The following is a 19,877-nucleotide window of genomic DNA, read 5'->3' as shown; positions in this document are numbered from 1 at the left end:
TCCTGAAATCTGCTTTCCGAAGCACGCGTCACGTGACTTCGCCGAGCACTGCCTCGCTCAGCGCCGAGCCTCCTGCTTTCTGGAGATTTCAAAAACAGGACGAGCCCCAAATCCCATCCCCTCTCATCTTGCGTGGTTTTGACTGTTTGTTTTTTCCACCACCACCACCCCCCCCCCCCCCCCCACCCCCACACACACACCCAAGCCCCTTTCTCCCTCCCCCCCCCTTTTCTGTCTATATCTGTCGGTCAATGTGGACCTTCAAAGCGCTCGGAGTATGACAAAAGATTTCAGGATGCTGGATTTGCGCCGCTCGTTTCCTCTCTTTGCACTTAAATGCCAACGCGGCGAATGCGTCGGACGGGGAGGACAAGCCTGCTGCTAGTGCTCCGCGTTTCACAAAGTCAACATCTCGTTTTTTTCTCCCTGGAGCGACTCCAGAAGGATGTAAGAGCCGATCCACCTCGCGCAGCCGAAGTCTCCTCGTCAAGATGCAGAAGGGAATACGACTTAACGATGGTCATGTCACCTACCTGGGGCTTTTGGCGAAAAAGGATGGTACGAGACGAGGGTGCTTGAGCAAAAAGAGCTCAGACAACACGAAATGGCACACAAAGTGGTTTGCTTTGTTACAAAATATGCTCTTTTATTTTGAGAACGAGTCCAGTTCTCGACCCTCGGGATTATACCTGTTGGAGGGATGCATGTGCGACAGGGCGCCTTCACCGAAACCCTCGCAGTCCGCCAAGGAGTGTTTGGAAAAGCAGGTACGGAGAGCGTGCACACGCCTACGCGCACGCACGCGCTTGCCAAACGCACATGCACACACACACACACACCCTCTCTCTCTTTCTCTCTCTCGCTCTCTCGCTGCTCTTTTTTTCAGGCTTAGTGTTAAAAATATCGACGAGGTGCAACATTGGAGGTGGAATTTGCTGCTTCGCTGCAAACGCCTTTGAACTATTTAGTCGCTTTTCTAATGCGTGTATTCATTCATTCATTCATATCCAATTGCACGATGACCTCAAATCCAGCGCAGCCGAATTGCACGAGGTTCCAGACTGCTGTATTGCACGTTATGTAATCCACGCATGGCATTAATGGTGAGGTAACAATATGAACACCTAATGATATTAGCAGCCCTGGCACTGCGCTGCGCAGTGTTTGGCTTCAGATTGCAGAAAACACTTGCTCCTTTTTTTTTAAATAATTGGAGTGATAGTTTTTAGTGATGCATGATGTGTAAATTGTTTGGCTTAAGATCTGATGCATTCTCACCCCGGTTTGTTAAACATTTTGCTTTCATTTATTTTATTTTCATTGATTATAGTTTCGAGGGTTCAGGGCGGAGAACGATATTTACCTAATACTCATTTTAACAAAACGAGGTGAAAAAGTTGTTGCTTCAAGGTTTCCATCTCGTGGAGAAATGATGGAGTTACAGGTTAAAGTGAAGAAACTGCAGGGGGGCTATGATCAGACAGCTCTCATCTAGATGACCTGTGTTAATTTCTTTTTTGCAACATTGTTTTGTCTGTGCTTTTAAGAAATTACTACAAACAAGGCACTCCATTTTAAAATATGCCATCTGGCTGTTACTTACATCTGTAAAAAAAAAATGAAAGGGAGAAGTAGAAAGGTTGACTGGTGTGTTGACACTTTTATAGTGAATAAACAGGCTTCACTGCCACGGCCCTCCTCTTTCCAGGCTCTGTGCCTGACTCTGTCTGTGGGGCTTCCATCCAAAGTGAGCCCAGGCTCTTCCTGTGAACAGCTGCCTTTGTGCTGATGAAGCAGAATACAACACACTGCTAATGTTGTGCTCTCACAGTTGCTTCAAAGTCACCCAAAAAAAGAAAAGGTCTTTTTTTTTCAACAATCCTGTTTCCTCCATTGCCCTATTTTAGATAAATGAAACATTCTGCAAAAGGCCTGATGGGCAGAATGTGTTATACATTTGTCATAGGACGCTTGATTCACTTTGTTCTGGGAATCCTGAATCCTGTTAAAGTGCACGATGACAAATGTGACAGGCTGCTGCTGAGTTACCTCTCAATGTAAACAAACAAATATTCTTTACAAGGATAAATAAGAGAAGGAAAATATCTTGTCTATCTCCTATTCCCTCCTGGATTAAGTTTTTTTTTTGCAAACGTTTTAGCAATCCGTCATAATCCCTGAATTATATTTATCCTCAATTGCGTTTAGTGTGAACGTGATAATGCATTTGAGCCCGATGTTTCTATGGCAACCCTTATTTGCATCCTAAAGAATGAAGAGGAAGAGGGGAACAGATGAGAGGTGTAGTGTGTCTCATTTCTCCTATGTGCGCACAATCCAAGCTAAATTTATTCCTTGCTGTACCTCCGAGGGGTCAGTGTCCATTTATGGAAAAAACACTTCTCGCTCACACTGTGGAAATAGCAGCACTTCAACCAATAAAACAAGAAACTATGGGAGCAAGAAATGGCTGATTTGCTTCAAAATCTACTGCAAATCAAAAGCATGATATTCTGGTTCTTTGATGAAAATAAAGTTCCTTAATTCAAATAAAAATGGATGCATGTAGAGGGAATTCACTACTCCATAGATCTTGTTGTGTTTCAACCTTTTACAGTATTGTAGCACTACATGAGTCAGAAAGCAATAACAGAGAAAAAGACTAAATGTTCAAGAATAATTTGCTCACAGCCCAACAAAACGGATATGTGATTGTTACCCCTATAACTGTAATACTAATGTATTTACATTGTAGATTTTACCAATGCTTTATCAATGTCATGTATGTCTGTTTAGATGAGTAATGATGTTTAAAGGTGCCTGACTCAGCCATAAACATTAAGCAGGAAGCAGACAGTGTATTGAACATTGCTTCACACCAGATCCTAAAGAGATCATGAGGTTAACTACAACAACATGCATGCCTCTTCTCCGGAAATAGATTTTCATAGTACGATGAATACATAATGAATGTGACGATGGAAGAGCAGTCAGTCATGAGTAATGATCCGTTGCAGGTTGATAGGCGCCTGTTGAGCATCTGCAGGCCAAAGATCAGAGCACGGTCTTGCTCGGCACGGTTTGAACGGTCCACAGAAAGATGACGGATGAGTTATGCTATTGTTTAATCACGACCCGCTTTCTCAGGCTGTCTTTCCGTTTTAAACAACGGTATGCCATATGGAGCCTAATCCTATGGTAAATCAAGCAAAATTAGTTTTATTAGCAAAATGTTATGTTAAAAATATGAAAACCCCAAAAGTTAACACTATTATTGACATGAAGAATATTGTTATTGATAATAATAATATTATTATAATACTGTTGTACTACTACTAGTACTACTATAACTAATAACACAATAATAATGCCTTATATTCCGTTGAGCTTCAGTTGCTAGGAAACAGGTGTCGCACAGTTATGTAATCGGCTGTGGCTCCATCTTCCATGTCTTGTGGCATTTCCTCCTGTGAGCCAGAGACATCCCAGGAAGCGAGCTGTGGGAGGCTTCCCTCAGTGTCGCCCATCAAGTGCACTGGTGGGCGAGGAAGATCTGGCTTCCCCGGGCCCTGCGTGGTTTTAAATCATCCGTTTAATATCGGCGGTAGAGAGGCAGTGCAACAAACACAGAGGCAGTGGAGAAGCTTCAAGCTAAGCCATTCTATTGTATATTTATTTAGAGGGTATGCAATGATGCACGCTCCTTTCTTTGCAGAGCATATAGCATGTCACATTAATCATGGTCCTGTTGTTTAACAAGAACCCTGCCCCCTTGTCTGTTTCAGTACTATTTCACTGTCAGCTTCACACATGAAAATCAAAAGGCGCTCGAATTACGCACTGAAGATGTGAAGGACTGCGATGAATGGGTGGCTGCAATATCACACGCCAGGTAAAAGCATCGCATCGGTGCAACGTGCAGACATGGCAAATAGATGTTGAATTAGTCAGTATAGAGTAAGTCCTCTTGGACGCTGAGTCCGTAGAGGATGTTGCCATGGTTTCATAAGTAGGGTTAAAATATGAGGAATGACAGGAATAAGCTTCGTTCATAAAATAAAAACCTGATTGCCTTGATGTGAGATGAAATACACTGATGTGAAATTAAATCAATTATTCAGGCTTAAACAAAAAAAAATGTGTCTGTGTATGTTTGTGTGTGTGTGTGTGTGTGTGTGTGTTACAGTTACAGAAACTTGGCCAACGAGCATGAGACTCTCATGCAGAAGTATCTTCATCTGCTTCAGATTGTGGAGACGGAGAAAACAGTTGCTAAGCAACTTCGACAACAGATAGAAGATGGGGAAATAGAGATTGAGAGGCTAAAGTCAGAGGTAACACTCAATGTTATGAGCTGACGCTGAGGAGTAGGCATGTAAACAAATATGAATATATTATTCACATTATAAGAGAAACAGAAAGCATACAAATGTTGCTGTCATATAGAACCACCTGTCCTTTGCGAAATTAAGCAGTTTTCCAGCTCCTCATTTTAGAGTCTTACCAGAATAGGATGTAAACACAAGTTGCTACAATCAGTCGAGTTCAGTCTTGACAACAAGAACAGGATGACGGATGCCGATTGAGGATGAACGTCCAATAATCTGTATGCCAATGAAACGCAATTGTAGCTGTCTTTAAAGCAGTTAAATTCTATATATATATATATATATATATATATATATATATATAGAAAGAGAGAGAGATATTGATGTTTTACTGTTAAATATCCAGGATGTCTTTTCCTTTCTCATCATTATAGAAAATGGTAACAGGTTTTCTTCCTATTTATAAATGTCTGGCAGACACAAACCATCAATCAAAAATATGAACAATATCAATAGACCCGCTGAATTGGCTCTTACATCCCACACTTGTTCCTTTCCCCAAAATGTATTATTGTCCCATCCCCTCTACTCAGCTAAAAAAAAGCAAGCGGGGAAATGATGGATTATTGCTGATCATTGCTGTGTTTGAGAGACGTATTCAGGCCAACCACAGTCCACTTTGCATCTCCTCTCAGAAACAATGCCTTCAATAAGGCTGTGTTCTTCAGATCAAATGGACATTTCACTTTAATGTGCAAATGTGGTGCTTGAAATCAAATGATTTGCTGAATATGCATGAACACAGCTTTTTATTGCATCACTTCTATTAAATGCAATGACGATTAACTCTCGCGCCTTCTACAAAGTAAGTGGAGACACTCAGCTTCAAACAGTTCAAGGCAGCTCCAGTCCGTCTCCTCTTCTTAGTCATCAGTCTGTTTACCTTTTATCAACATGCAGAACCATATTGCATTTAAATGAACAATGTAAACAAATGTTGATCCAGCAGTACCGGGCAAGTGATCACAACTAGATCAGTCAATTTCTCAGTGCAGACAGCGTTGACAGCTGCTGGTGACTCAGTCACTTTGTGTACATGCTGGTACAGTAAGTGAGAAGAAGAAAGCGTGTGAGTGGAAATGACTGGTCTTTTTTGTGGTGGCCTCCTTGGCAGATCTCTGGGCTGCTCAAGGACAATGAAAAGATTCACGACAGCCCTGCAGCCGCCCCCACCGACGAGGACTCAGAAATCAAGAAAATCAAAAAAGTAAAGCACATGATTGAAACCTGTGGCTACATTTTTAGAGTATCTTTGGATATCTGGGAAATTAACTACAGCCTTCAAAACTCCAGGTCCAGAGCTTCCTGCGAGGCTGGATCTGCAGGAGGAAGTGGAAGACAATCATCCAGGATTACATCCGCTCGCCACACGCAGAGAGCATGAGGAAGAGGAACCAGGTGGTGTTCAGCATGTTGGACTCGGAGGCAGAGTACGTGCAGCAGCTTCACATCCTCGTGAACAACTTCTTGAGGCCCCTGCGCATGGCAGCCAGCTCCAAGAAACCGCCCATCACCCACGATGATGTCAGCAGCATATTCCTCAACAGGTTGGATCCTCTCGTGCCACAAAGAACTTCATTCATTTTCGTATAAAATGTTCCCTTAAAAGGTACCCGGTGGAGTTTTTTTGTGGTTTATATACAGGTAGAGGTAGAGATAAGGGCAATTTAACTGTGGTTGGATTTAAGTTGTTAAAGTTTTTTTTAAGCATTATTCTACTGATTGACAATTTGCAACCGGAACGGGTCAAGAAAAGATAAACTGCTTGCTGGCAAACTTATCTAAATAAAAAACAGCTTTGGAAATACTTCTTACTTAAAAGGAAGACTTTTGTCCACAGACACCAACAAAATTCGACAGAAAGTTACGTGTAGTGTCCTAGCTTTGATATGCATAATGTCTGTGAAGAAAGATATGAAGACATTGATAAATAATAAAGAAATATATTTTCCCAACATGTAACCTGAAGTCCTCCCAGCACATCGGTGCTCAAAGCCTGAGAACTCATGTTCTGGGTGTCAGGGCTTTTCTTTTCTACAACTTCGCCGGGTATTGGCAGACTGAATAACACAAACTCTGTATTTGTTTTTAGAAGAGAATCATTTTTTTCTTTCTTCTTTTTCAGTGAAACGATCATGTTTCTACATCAGATCTTTTACCAGGGTCTGAAAGCCAGAATAGCGAGCTGGCCAACATTAGTGCTGGGTAAGAACTGTGTCATTTTCAGGGTTTTTAAAACATCATTAAAAGTGATGAGGAGAGACTCCGTATTACAGTATCTTGGTATTGATCTCTCGCTAGCTGACCTGTTTGACATCCTGCTGCCAATGCTGAACATCTACCAAGAGTTTGTGAGGAACCACCAGTACAGCCTGCAGATCCTGGCTCACTGCAAGCAGAACCGAGACTTCGACAAGCTGCTGAAGCAGTACGAGGCCAAGCCCGACTGCGAGGAGAGGACCCTGGAGACTTTCCTCACCTACCCCATGTTCCAGGTGAGCTCACTGGTCGTACTGATGTTATACACAATAAATAAAGGCAAGGCCCATTAGTCCGGAGACAGATTTTGTCATTAATGCTGAGCTCTCACAGCCACTCCGGGCCAAGTTCTTCTCTCCATTGAGAAATGTTTCCCGTGAGCTATATAATTCAACAGCTTAACACCAGTTGGCTAAAGCTTTGCCAATGAAACCCAGTTGTAGCTGTCTGTAAAGCAGTTGCCCTCAAAGACCTGCTTCCTTCCTGAGCACTTATCGGCTCCCTGAATGAAATCCCATGTTGTAGCATCTCTGATTAAGGACAGAAACTGCAGATATTTGTGTGCTTTCGCTCAGAATATCCCTGTAGTGTCTTGGTGCCTATAAAAAGCAGCGTTTTTGGGGATCTCAGGCTTCCACAATGTCTCCTTTCTGGCATGCACGCAGTTTCCCGACAGTCCTCTCAGCTGGGGGCCTTCTGCAGGCCGTGCTGTGTTGATAACACATTTTGCTGACGAGTTTAAATTGTGCTCTCCACTGATCTACTTCTCATTAGAGTACATACACGCCAGCACTTGTGTATCCCTTTGTGTGCATCGTTGTTGTTGTTGTTACATTTATGGATGCACGTAAGCTCTAATATTTGAGTGAGACTCTGCTGCTATCTTGTTGTCTTCTGCTATTCTGTCTCTTTAGATTCCCCGATACATTCTTACACTCCACGAACTTCTGGCCCACACACCACATGAACATGTGGAGAGAACCAGTCTGGACTACGCCAAATCCAAGCTGGAGGAGCTTTCCAGGTACTTTTGTGGATTGAAAGTCTATATTCTAATATTACGATTTAATGTCATTGGTATATTAACAAAACATCAAAACATTTTTAAGGGAATATCAAGTAAATGTTGAGTAAACTATTCGTCTTTGACCCATAATAACATGCTGAGGTCGTACCATTGAACCATGCGAAGCGCACATGTACAAAAACACATATCTAAAGGTGACCCAGATTATTCATTAGTCAGTGGACATTCACATTAAAACGTCTTGTGTTCCTTGCATTCTTGTGTCATTCTTTCCCCTAATGCGTCCTACTGGATCACGTACTGTCCTATCTCTGTTGATAGAATCATGCACGACGAAGTAAGCGAGACCGAGAACATCAGGAAGAACCTGGCAATAGAGCGCATGATCGTAGAGGGCTGCGAGATTCTCCTCGACACCAGTCAGACGTTTGTAAGACAAGGTAGGAGCTTCCTTCCAGTGCGTTTTTTATTTTTTCAGATCCCAGCGAAGAAACCTCCAATTCTACAGAAAAGCAGATTTGCAGCAGAATGATTTCCTGTCCTCCCTTACCTTTCCGACAGCCTGATCTCAAATGTTTAGGCCTGTATCGAGCGGCACATTGCTCTCTGGGGAGCAATGTGTACACGGCGTGAGGATTTCAAAGTGAAATTAGACTGTTCAGAGGCAAACTGATGATGAATCTGGGACTGTAAATGTCACAGATCCCCAGCAGGCCTTGATGGGAAGAATAGATGGTAGGCAGATATGGTAGATTATCTAATCCTTAGCATCTCATGTGACTCTTGTACTCATGTATTTATATGTAGAGGAGGGCAAGACAATTTGACATTGCTTATTTCGTTTTTTTCAGTTTCTCCACCCCCCCACAGTTTTTTACTCCTTTCTGCTTTCTTTTCAAATCCCTGATATGCTTGCACTTTTTTTCCACTTAAATATTTGTATTGCTCTTTCTTTCTTCCCCTTTTATAACACTTTTTTTTATCCCCACATACAGGGTCTCTCATCCAGGTGCCGATGAGCGAGAAGGGCAAGATCACCCGTGGGCGACTGGGCTCTCTGTCTTTGAAGAAGGAGGGGGAGAGGCAGTGCTTTCTCTTCTCCAAGCATTTAATCATCTGCACCAGGGGTTCTGGTGGAAAGCTTCACCTCACCAAGGTGAGCCAGTGCTGCTGAGCTAGCAGTGGAGCTGCTACTCCTTATATCAGACATCACGTCTTACACCACTGCAAAGAGAAAAAAAAACGGGAACTCTCGGCTAACTTGATGATGGATGAACTGACAGAAGATGAAAGCTACAGGAATGGCGACGTCACAGCAGATTGATGTCAGTATTACTCAGTATTACAAAAGACAATTAATTGGACTTTAACATGACACCAAAAAGCTTGCGTCCATATTACAGTGAAACTAAGGTATTCTTGTGGGATGTTTTCAACCAGATTGCTTATTAATGCGTTAAGCAATGAAACATCATCATTCATTTGCATTCTTAATTCTGTGAGTCTGATTGAAGAAGGAAGAAGAAACTGAAACTAAAAAAACATCTGTAGAGTTGAGGGAAGCTGCAGATTCCAGCGATCATCATGAAAATCTTGATTATGGAACTATAATATTTTCATATGATACTGTTTAATTATTATTGTCGGGGTCAGTAGTAGAATCAAGTTCATGCAAACCGAAGGGATTCACCGGAAATAATAATAATAATCAATCAGTGAATAATCTCTTTCTCAATCATTCAGTCAGGGGTCAACTGACTGATGAACCATATTCATTTTGTAGTCTGAATCAGGATCTTAGGAATGTTGGTTGGATGAAACAAAATGCATGTATTGTATATTGCTTTCAGAATGGAGTCGTCTCGCTCATAGACTGCACTCTACTGGAGGACCCCGAGGGGACAGACGATGAGAGTGAGTGCTCGATTCAGCTTGCAGAGACATGCATGGATACATGTATCATGTGTGCTAATGCACATAACGTATTTTCATTTTATAATTCATATTTGGGAGAATTGAAAAAGTGTTTCAGAAGCAGGCAGTGCCACTAGAAAGGAATTCAGACTCTAAACAAACAAATAAATAAATATCAGATGGTGAATGATGTATCCTATTTTTATCCAATTTTGACATTTGGCTTGGTCTAATTTTAGTTTCTTGTACAGTATAAAACCCTTCAATGTATGCCTTTTGTATGTCTTTACTGTAGTATTCGTCATGTGAAAATGACATCCAGTCTTTGTGTTTGCCTCAAAGCCAAATCCGACAAGAGCGGCCAGGACATGGAGCACCTGGACTTCAAGATTGTCGTGGAGCCAAAGGATAGCCAGTCATTCACGGTCATCCTGGTGGCCTCCTCCAGGCAGGAGAAGTCTGCGTGGACCAGTGACATCAGCCAGGCACGTCAACACGCATCACAGTCTCCAGCACTGGGACGGATGTCGGCGGGAAGCCCGCGCGTTACAGCGGCCACTAACATTTCCTCTGTCCTCTCTGTCTACTTCTACCGCGTCCGTCTCACAGTGCATAGACAACATCCGCTGCAATGGGCTGATGATGAACGCCTTTGAAGACAACTCCAAAGTCACAGTGCCGCAGATGATCAAGTGGGCCTCGTTCATATTTACAGTGTATGCATCGGTTTGCAGCTTTTTGTTTTTCTTCCCGGGACACTCATTTCAAATTTCGTTCAATTTCCTGACCAGATCCGATTCAAGTCTGTACTGCGACGACGTGGACATTCGCTTCAGCAAGATGATGAACTCCTGCAAGGTGCTGCAGATCCGCTACGCCAGCGTTGAGCGCCTGCTGGAGAGACTGACTGACCTCCGTTTCCTCTCCATCGACTTCCTCAACACCTTCCTACACTCCTATCGCGTGTTCACCACCGCTGATGTGGTGCTAGACAAACTCATCACCATCTACAAGAAGCCCATCAGTGCCATCCCTGCTCGGTGAGTCGAGTTACATGCGGAAGGGTTTGAATGTTGGGAGGCTGTTGACGGCAGTAACAGTAGAGAGACCTTATTAGATTTGTCTGTCATCCCCCCAGACTTTATGTTGCTGATCTAAATGATCAGTGATCCTCACATCAATGCAAGTAATGTGGCAAGAGGCAAGAGAAGAGATTTCAAGCAATACAACTGTTTGTCCTTCTGTTCTCATCAGAAATGTATTTATTTTATTTACATATGCTGAAGGTTAGTTTCACCTGAGGAACTCTCACAAACAGCATAACACAAGAATACATCAGAAACTTTGAGATGTTAAAGGCTGAGAAAGATGACTTGAGGAAAGTTGCATCAATATGAATAATACATTTTTAAATGGAGACATGATGGATGACCATGCGCTGGCTGTGGTGTTTGGTGTGTGATAGATAGATAAACAAATCATTTAGTGTCCAGTTCTTGCCAGTCCTACCAAAGAGATACATTTACATTTAGGATTGTTCGGAGGGCGAAAAGTGAGTCCGGTGCTCAGAGATATTTGTTGTATGCATTCCATGTGAGAGAGTTCATGTAAATGAACTAATGTATATGGCACTGGAACAGTGAAGTCCAGGAATCTTTAAAGCCTTGTTTCAGCATTTTGGGTATTTGTTTTGATGGTTAATGTGACCACAGAAAGGCATCAGATGGAGCACTAGATAAAGACACACTCTCGGATGCTTCGGTATCCCCGTTTTTGTGTGTTTTATGTGTGTGTGTCCAGTGATCAAAGGCCATAATTGGGCCCAGTCTCTCCTGCCTGCCTGGGAGCATCACACTGGGCTCTGTCGCTCTATGGCAACCGACCTCGACTGCTGCAGGACCCCACCCTCCCCTGCTCCGTCTCCTCCGTCTGCAAAGATCCACAGTGTGAAATATTGACAAAGTGTTGCAGGGAGGCTAACTCGCCGCTCCGCAAGCCTGGAGCGAAGGACCTCACTGTGGGGTTCATATCACAGGGAGCTCCACATGCCCACGCCCCGTAGCATGCGCTCCCGCGGCGCTTGTCATGTCACTGTGAGACACCTACACTTGGCTGCTTGTGTCAGCAGCGGTCATGCGCACTATCACTCTGTGTGCTATTTATGGGAACCTGTGAGGTCGCCAGGAGGGTGGCAGGGAGAGGTTTTCTGCAACACTGCAGCTTGTATCCTGCTGTAAAACAACGAGACGCGGCTCCAAAGAGACTTCTGGTTACCGGGATGACTTGGGTTGCATAAATTATTTAATGACTTTAGCCATGCTTTTATCACAGAAAATGAGAAAGAAAAATATTTCAATGTCCTGAATTCAAAAGCATATTTCCTTTCCTCGCTGCAGGTCCCTGGAGTTATTCTTTGCCAGCAGTCAGAACAGTAAACTGTTGTACGGAGAACCTCCCAGCTCCCCCAGAGCCAGCAGAAAGTTCTCCTCCCCACCTCCTCTTGCTATCACCAAGAACTCATCCCCCAACCGCCGGCGCAAGCTCTCCCTCAACATCCCCATCATCACTGGGGGCAAAGCGCTTGATCTGGCTGCTCTCAGCTGCTCCTCAAATGGCTATGCAAGCATGTACTCAACCATGTCTCCATTCAGCAAGACCACCTTGGACATCAACAAGCTTTACGTGTCCAGTTCCATCTCGAGCAAAATCACTGACGAGGGAGAGGACAAGAAGGACAAAGTGGAGGATCCGTCAGTGACCAAGCAAGGTGAGTGAACAGGAGCCATCACCAAAGTATTCCAATTTTGATTTCAAGGAATTAGGCTTTCATTGATGATTTCACTTTGATGCAGATCTCTCCGTACGCGAAGAAACTGACAATGATCCCAACCAGAGTGATGAAGGGGACCAGGAAGCCTCTCCCACCAAATCCCCAACCACGCCAAAAAACATCAAATGCAAGAACCCTGCAGGTACATTGTGTCCTAAACTGGAACAGTGATATAGTGACGACGCTGTGCGCCAACATGCTACAAATCCAATGTACCAGTTCAATTAACCTTAAGCCAGTTTATTATTCGTTTTCTGTGACCGAAGAAGCAGACTAAATTTAAAGACATGGCAAACCGTTTCATTTGTATTCATGTAAGGTCTGTAAAATGGCCACAATTTATAGTCAACAGGTTGTGCAATGGTTTGTTTTGTATGGAAATTGATGCTCTCACTTTGCAATAGTTAATTGAATCCTAATTTATATGCAAAAACAAACAGAAAAACAACCGTCAATTCAATATTGAATACAAACTAATTCATGGTGATGGTCACGTGGGGAAAGCCAATGCTTGCCGTCTGTAGGTGTGACGGAAACTTGTGTCATAGCAACTACATAAAGAGCGTGTTTTCCCTTCCGCCCCCACTAATGAGGCTGATTCACAGGAGCCAAGATTATCTCTGCCTTCTAAATCTCATGACAAAATCACACAATGGAGTTTAAAGGAATCAATAATGTGGAGTAAAGAATTAACTGAAATCGTGAAGCAGCGAGTGCTTAGCTGCTTATAATCAATCTATGTTCCCGGGATTTAAACATAGCAGACTGCAGAGAATCTGCGGATTCTTCTGTTATGCTGATATTCGGTGGCTATATTTAGCTGCAACCATCTTGAATATCAAAGCCTGTTGTAAAGGAGAGTCTGGGGGGGAAACTCTAACGTGGGCTCATAGTGCCTCCTAGTGGATGTTTTCACAACAAGAAGGAGGTCATTCTGCAGACAGTAAAGATTGAGTTGAACTCAGTGATACAAGCAATGAACTAACAAAACTTTTCAGTAAAGGTGATGTCCTTTGCTCCTTTGCTTACCAGCAAAATCAAACTGTTTTCTCTTTTCCTTTTTATTTTTATTTGGACCTTCGGGTAGAATTCTCCCTTTTTTCCTACAACAATGGCATGGTGATGTCCTCCTGTCGAGAGCTGGATAACAACCGCAGCGCCGTGTCTGCCACCTCGGCCTTCGCTATCGCTACGGCTGGAGCCAATGAGGGCACACCGACCAAGGAGAAGTATCGCCGGATGTCCCTCGCCAGTACTGGTACAAGCATCTATTCACTGTTCCATTAGTTTCAGCCACAGGTGAACACATTGGTTACGTTAAAACCACGCCAGCTCAACTGATGTTAGATTTATGGGACGCGTTGATGCTCTTTGCTGCCAAAGTTGTAATGTATCCCATGGATGAGAGCTTGATGCAGTCACATGTTTTCTGCAGGCTTCCCAACAGATCAGAGGAATGGAGACAAAGAATTTGTGATCAGACGAGCAGCGACCAACAGAGTCCTGAATGTTCTGAGGCACTGGGTGTCCAAACACTCTCCGGTAAGCGTGTCCAATACATTTCAAGGCCCAATTACAGCCCCAGGTCTTGTTGGAAAACTACTATAGTCTATAAATGCATATGCTGACTTTCTCTTTTCAAATTGAATCTGTAAGTAAGCTTTTGTAGCAGTTAAACACACATTTCTGCTAAATGTTTGTATTTCTGTTTGTCCGTGTTTCTGCAAAGAACCCAATACATTTTGGGTTCAATATCAAACTTGATTTCCAACTGCCAATCAGTCCCAAAACAATAATGTGATAAGAAATAAAATGCAAACACATGTCCCAGGACACCTTTGGCCACCCCAAAGCCAGTTGCTGGATGTATCGTATCCATGTGCATCACATGATTTGTCAAAATGCTTTATGCAAAACTACTTTTTATCACATAATACAATTCACACAGATGCTTTTCTTTGTGGACTGTTTTTCAACAATCGATAAAGTGGTTGAAGAGAAAACCAAAGAACAATTGGTTTCATAAATGCAATCTAAAAAGCAGAGAACATCACAAGTCGGGGATTAATGATGAAATATTTTTTATACCACATGTATGTTTGCCGTCTGTTGCTTCTGCAGGACTTTGATAACAACAATGAGCTGAAGACAAAGGTAATTGTCTTCCTGGAGGAGGTGATGCATGACCCTGAGCTGTTGACCCAGGAGAGGAAAGCAGCTGCCAACATCATCAGGTACCGTGTTGTGCTGTTTGATTGTCAGAATATTTTGTACACTTAAAATTTGAAAGAACTATATTGTAGAATTACATTGACCTCTTTTTTCAGAACTCTAACTCAGGAAGACCACGGTGACAATCAGATCACCCTTGCAGACGTTACACAGGCGGTGAGTTAAGACCGCTTTTAATAAAGGTTTAGTGTGCTGGTTTTAAAACTACTGAGAAACAAAATCTTAAAAAATTAAATTTAAAATAAAGCACAAATATATGCACATCTGTACAAGTCAACCAGAAGCATGCACATTACAGCTGCTTATTTTCCTCTATGTTCTCTTCTCGGATGGCCAAGAAATATTCTCCTTTGCGAGGCTGAATAAAGAATATCTGTCCTTAGAAAATTGCATGATTGATTCCTTACATTACTGCAGATTAAATTTCCATCAGTAAAATAATCAAATTCATCGACAAGTAGTTTGAGCTCTAATCCACATCATCTGAAAATTACATTTGCACACTTGAAAGGAAATTTTCGAGGTCTAATTTGGACATTTATCTAAAGAAGGTCCAGCCATTGACCCAGGGCCAGCGTGCGTGGGGCAGCAGGCCTAAAATGTTCCTCTAACCACCAGGCAAGCCAAAATCAATAACCTCTCTGGCAAATTCTACTTTAGGCCCTTTTACGTCTTGGACGTGCCCAGAAACCTCTCAGGCAGATTTCCGACAGCTATTCAAGGCTCATGACCAAGGGCGGAACCACGCATCCTTTGAGGGGGTCGTGTGTCCCCCAATATTGAAAAAAGCCATTATAGCGAAGAATGAAATATACTGAACCGTTGCCCAGTCTGAAGAAAACACTCCAGAGTATTGTTGTGTTCTGACTCTCATGTATGTACTAAATGTCCTCAAGTTGCTTGTTACCGATTTGATTGTTTTCGGGGCGTTTTGTTTCTCTTAGATGGGTGAAGGGAAGGTCGAGCAGTTTGAGAGTCACTCTGCGTTGGAGATCGCAGAACAACTCACTCTGCTGGATCACCTGGTGTTTAAGGTCATCCCATACGAGTGAGTGCCATCACATCTTTGCTCTACACGTCTGTGGTCAAGAACAACGCTGGGAACCGATCCAGTGTTCAAATACAACTGTTCACTCTGTTCAAAGGGAATTTTTTGGACAAGGTTGGATGAAGAATGACAAAAACGAGAAGACACCGTACATCATGAGAACAACGAAGCACTTCAATGATGTATGTTCCAATCAGTACCTTACACTCCTCCTGTGTTAGTGATCGTCAAATGGTAATATTAAGTATTTGTTTCCTTCTTTCCTCTGCAAGATAAGCAACCTTATTGCCACGGAGATCCTGCGCTGCGATGACGTGGTCCCTCGGGTGTTCGTCATAGAGAAATGGGTGGCTGTAGCAGACATCTGCCGCTGTCTCCACAACTACAACGCCGTGCTGGAGATCACCTCCTCCCTCAACCGCAGCTCTGTCTTCCGTCTCAAGAAGACCTGGCTCAAGGTTTCCAAGCAGGTGTGTATCACCTCCAGTGCGGTTTGTCCAGGTCTGTGTTTTTTTTCCATCATTGACTGTCATCTCGATATCCCTTTCTGCAAGACAAAAGCATTGATTGACAAGCTGCAGAAGCTGGTGTCGTCAGAAGGGAGGTTCAAAAACCTGAGAGAGGCTTTGAAGAAGTGAGTTCAGCTCAAGAACATAGTTTTGTAGTTTGATCAATGAAGCAAGCTTGCGGTACAACTGGGTGATGTGTGCATTTCTTCCCCCACCAGTTGTGATCCTCCCTGTGTTCCCTATCTGGGGATGTACCTCACAGACCTGGCTTTCATTGAGGAGGGAACGCCCAACTACACTGAAGACAGATTGGTCAACTTCTCAAAGATGAGAATGGTGAGATATTCGGTGACCCGACGCATGGCAGAGTTTGTACAGTCGTGTCTTTTAGTGGTGTGTCTTAACATCCTGCCGCTAATGTTTTGTTTTTCAGATTTCTCACATCATCAGAGAAATCAGGCAGTTTCAGCAAACCGCGTACAAAATTGACCTGCAACCAAAGGTAAATAAATACCAGAACTGTTGACGGTCCTTCAGGCTCGTGGCACTTTAATAAATGCTGTACCAAATGCAGAGCTTCTCTTATGAGCACAGGGGAACTTAAGGTTCTTTTCAAGAGCTCACCACAGATATCTGCTCCTCGGGCACTCGGAAGCAGAACAAGGAGGAGAAATAGAGTCAACAGAGCAAAATCCCAAATTAGTCTGAGGGAGTTTGACAATATATTTATCTTATAACAGCCTCCATCCTCAATGCCTAGACACTCGTTTGTTTTATTAAATGCCTTGATTTCATCAAACACAACCTCAAAGAGTCATCAATCTATGCGTCTTAGTTTTTACAACGTTTTTTTATAAAATGATTTTGTATTACATAAATATCGTTTTTAATGAATTTCCATCCTATTGACAGTAATGTGTTGTAGCCACTTGGTGGTGGTGCTGACGTCCTGACCAAATTATGCAGAAACTACCCTGATTGCGAGACTTAAGATTTTTTTTAAACAATATATACAACATAAATTGGATGTCTTTTTCTTACATTGCTGTCATTTCGTTTACTGTGGGAACATTCAGGATACTGTATGTGGATAGTTTTCCTCTTCCTCTCCCCTCTGTAAACGATTACGATCATGAGATGATCTTGTCAGAATCTTTACAAATGATAGACAAATGGTACTGATTATGATACTCATACTCATTGCCTTATTTAAAGGGGTCATAAAGCAAACTTTTGGAAACAGCTTACATAGATAATGAATGATTTATTGCTGCCATACCTATTTCGTGTTGATGGAAAAGTGTGAAAATCCATTTTAACGAGATAAAATTTCTCAAACTTGCTTTTGTTTTATCTTTTATCTTCCAGGTAGCCCAGTATCTACTGGATAACAGCTTTGTTCTGGATGAAGAAAGCATGTACGAAGCCTCTCTCAGAATTGAGCCTAAAGTGCCCAACTGAAGTTGGTTATCCACATTATTTCCTCTGTTAATATTACACATAAGTTAAGAAACACATTGACTTTTGTATAGTTGTACATGTTTAAGATATCTGATCTTCTGTACAGTATGTGTTTAAGGTATATTTTTCGTTTATTACTGTTGCCATGACGCAAACTGGTTTAAGGTTTATTTTTTTTCTTACATTTGGGGTATTTCAAGCATAATAACAGAGGTCCCTTTGCCTGCACGTAACTGTGTCTTCTCAGTGACCAATGACATTATTTTGCATTATCTCATACTGTGTTGACTTTGCACTTTCTGAGCACCCGTTGGCCGTTGTTCTCTTTGCCTGAGGTGCATCGATGACTGAGTTTCTCTGCAACCAATGTAGCATTGTAAAAATGTAACGGCGTCATATCAGGTAAAAGACCACACAGAGTATAACTGGATATAAACATACAAAACAATGATCAGTGAGGCACCAAAAGCAAAACTGTCTCTATGATTCCAAAAACAAGAGGGATTTATGTTTTAATGTATGTTCTCTACTCCAAAGTCAGATGTTCCTAAGTGTATTTTTTTCCTCTAACAGTATCCTTGTGGACTGGCCCAATGAGAAAGACCGGATCTAACCTAGGGAACATAAAACTTCAGAAATACTATAACAAAACTCACATAATCTTTTCTGATTTTTCAATCATTTGATAATTCAGTACTGGAGCAATTTAGATTTAAATTTAAATTGAGGGGATCACCTAAATAATGATAATGATGGCGCTCAAGGAAAAGGTGAAGAGATTACTGTACCTCAGGATATTGTTTCTAAGGTTTTTTGTCCAAAGAAATCCTTACTAAACTAACATTCATATTTTTTTTTAAACAAATTAATATTTATTATCATTGTTAAAAAATGTGGTTGATAAGAACAGAACAGGCCTTGATTTATAATTCAGACACACGGTTTCTTTGGTCCCTTGTTGCAAATTCTCCGAAGGCTTTTTCAGTCCACAGGGAGGCAGAAAACTCTGCTGAAGACACATCCTCAATAACATAAAATATAGAAGTTTTGAAATACCTTTCTATTTGTTGTAAAGCAATACACTCTTCCTCTCTTGTCACACAAGGAACTGAAACAAATCTTTATCTGTGATAAAAAGAGACTAAAACTCTTTAGGTTGTTGTGATTAACGTGAAGTATTTGACATCTGAAATTACTGTTACACTTAAAATATATCAATAGAGTACAGTGATTTCTACCTGTGTTCAAATTTAATGTTTCTTGGACTTTAGTTCAACTCATAAAAAAAAGATCACATGCGTTGGAAAGTGTTGTATCTTCAGGTATGGCAATGATTCTGTTGAGTAAAAGGTTTTGTAATTAAAAGACAATCTGTCCTTTTTGCTGTTCCAGTGATTGTGGAACGTGACTGTATATCACTCTGTTATATGCATTGCTGTTTAAAACTGATGAAACGTACGTGAATGACCTCTGCCTGCAGCATTCAAACACTATTTTTGTAGTAGTATAAGAGAGTGACTTGCTCTTTATATGAATATGGAAAAGTATTTTGTACTTTGTTGTTAATTCCCCTCACTGAGATGTGCTGTACGTTTTGTACATGCAAACCTGCATATGTGGAACAGTGTAATCCTTTCAACAACAAAAAAATAAGTTGTAACTCAAGCTTGTACACTAAAAGCTACAACAGTGTGGCTCTGAAACTATGATTTAGAGAAGACAACCTCAGAGTGTTTTGCATTAAATACTGTTATCCTGTCTATAACCATTTCTGTTAGCAGGAATATAGTAATGTAGTGCTTATTCTGTAAATATTTGTATGTCATTTCTACGATGTATGTACAGTACACTTTTGAAGCTCATGTGGTAGGCATGCAACACCTTCACAGACCAAATAATACTATATACTTATACCGTATACACGCACATACTCTTATAAAGGTATATCAACAAATAAACATTTTGCTGTTAGCAATACCCAGTGGTATGAAAATTATCTTTCAACCCTCATGTTTCCACACCATAAGAAATATTGCAAGTTTTGTAAGAAAACAAAGGAAAACACAACAAAAGTTAACATATGATGATGACAATAACAAATAAACAAGAATATGTTCCCAGTAACCTCTTGCTAATAAATCCATTTGATATCAGGGGCATTTTGTCTCAAGTGTTTTTGTAGACACCTTTGTTTTGTTGACATCATTAT

The 19,877-nt window shown here is 41.7% G+C and overlaps 1 protein-coding gene across 2 annotated transcripts; it reads left to right on the top strand.

Moving 5' to 3' along the window:
- Positions 1–218: 218 nt before the first annotated feature.
- Positions 219–19,827, top strand: LOC120808855 (ras-specific guanine nucleotide-releasing factor 1). 2 transcript variants are annotated; one of them, XM_040162078.2, is made up of 28 exons: positions 219–558; positions 657–767; positions 3,786–3,892; positions 4,187–4,334; positions 5,503–5,595; positions 5,682–5,935; positions 6,514–6,593; positions 6,690–6,883; positions 7,562–7,671; positions 7,996–8,114; positions 8,670–8,830; positions 9,525–9,588; positions 9,931–10,073; positions 10,198–10,280; positions 10,380–10,628; positions 11,985–12,355; positions 12,441–12,560; positions 13,506–13,676; positions 13,854–13,960; positions 14,540–14,652; positions 14,746–14,806; positions 15,595–15,698; positions 15,796–15,880; positions 15,971–16,168; positions 16,253–16,332; positions 16,426–16,543; positions 16,641–16,709; positions 17,576–19,827. In XM_040162078.2, exons 1-28 carry the CDS (start codon positions 337–339, stop codon positions 17,666–17,668), a joined length of 3,828 nt encoding a protein of 1,275 aa, XP_040018012.1. In that variant the 5' UTR covers positions 219–336; the 3' UTR covers positions 17,669–19,827. The 2 variants fall into 2 exon arrangements, with proteins under 2 accessions (XP_040018012.1, XP_040018013.1); XM_040162079.2 differs by having other exon boundaries at positions 227–767.
- The last annotated feature ends 50 nt before the right edge of the window (positions 19,828–19,877 follow it).

Source organism: Gasterosteus aculeatus, chromosome X (assembly GCF_964276395.1).
Source record: "Gasterosteus aculeatus chromosome X, fGasAcu3.hap1.1, whole genome shotgun sequence".
Classification (NCBI taxonomy): Eukaryota; Metazoa; Chordata; class Actinopteri; order Perciformes; family Gasterosteidae; genus Gasterosteus; species Gasterosteus aculeatus.
The sequence above is the reverse complement of the archived record's forward strand: the minus strand, read 5'-3'. Positions and strand labels throughout refer to the sequence as shown.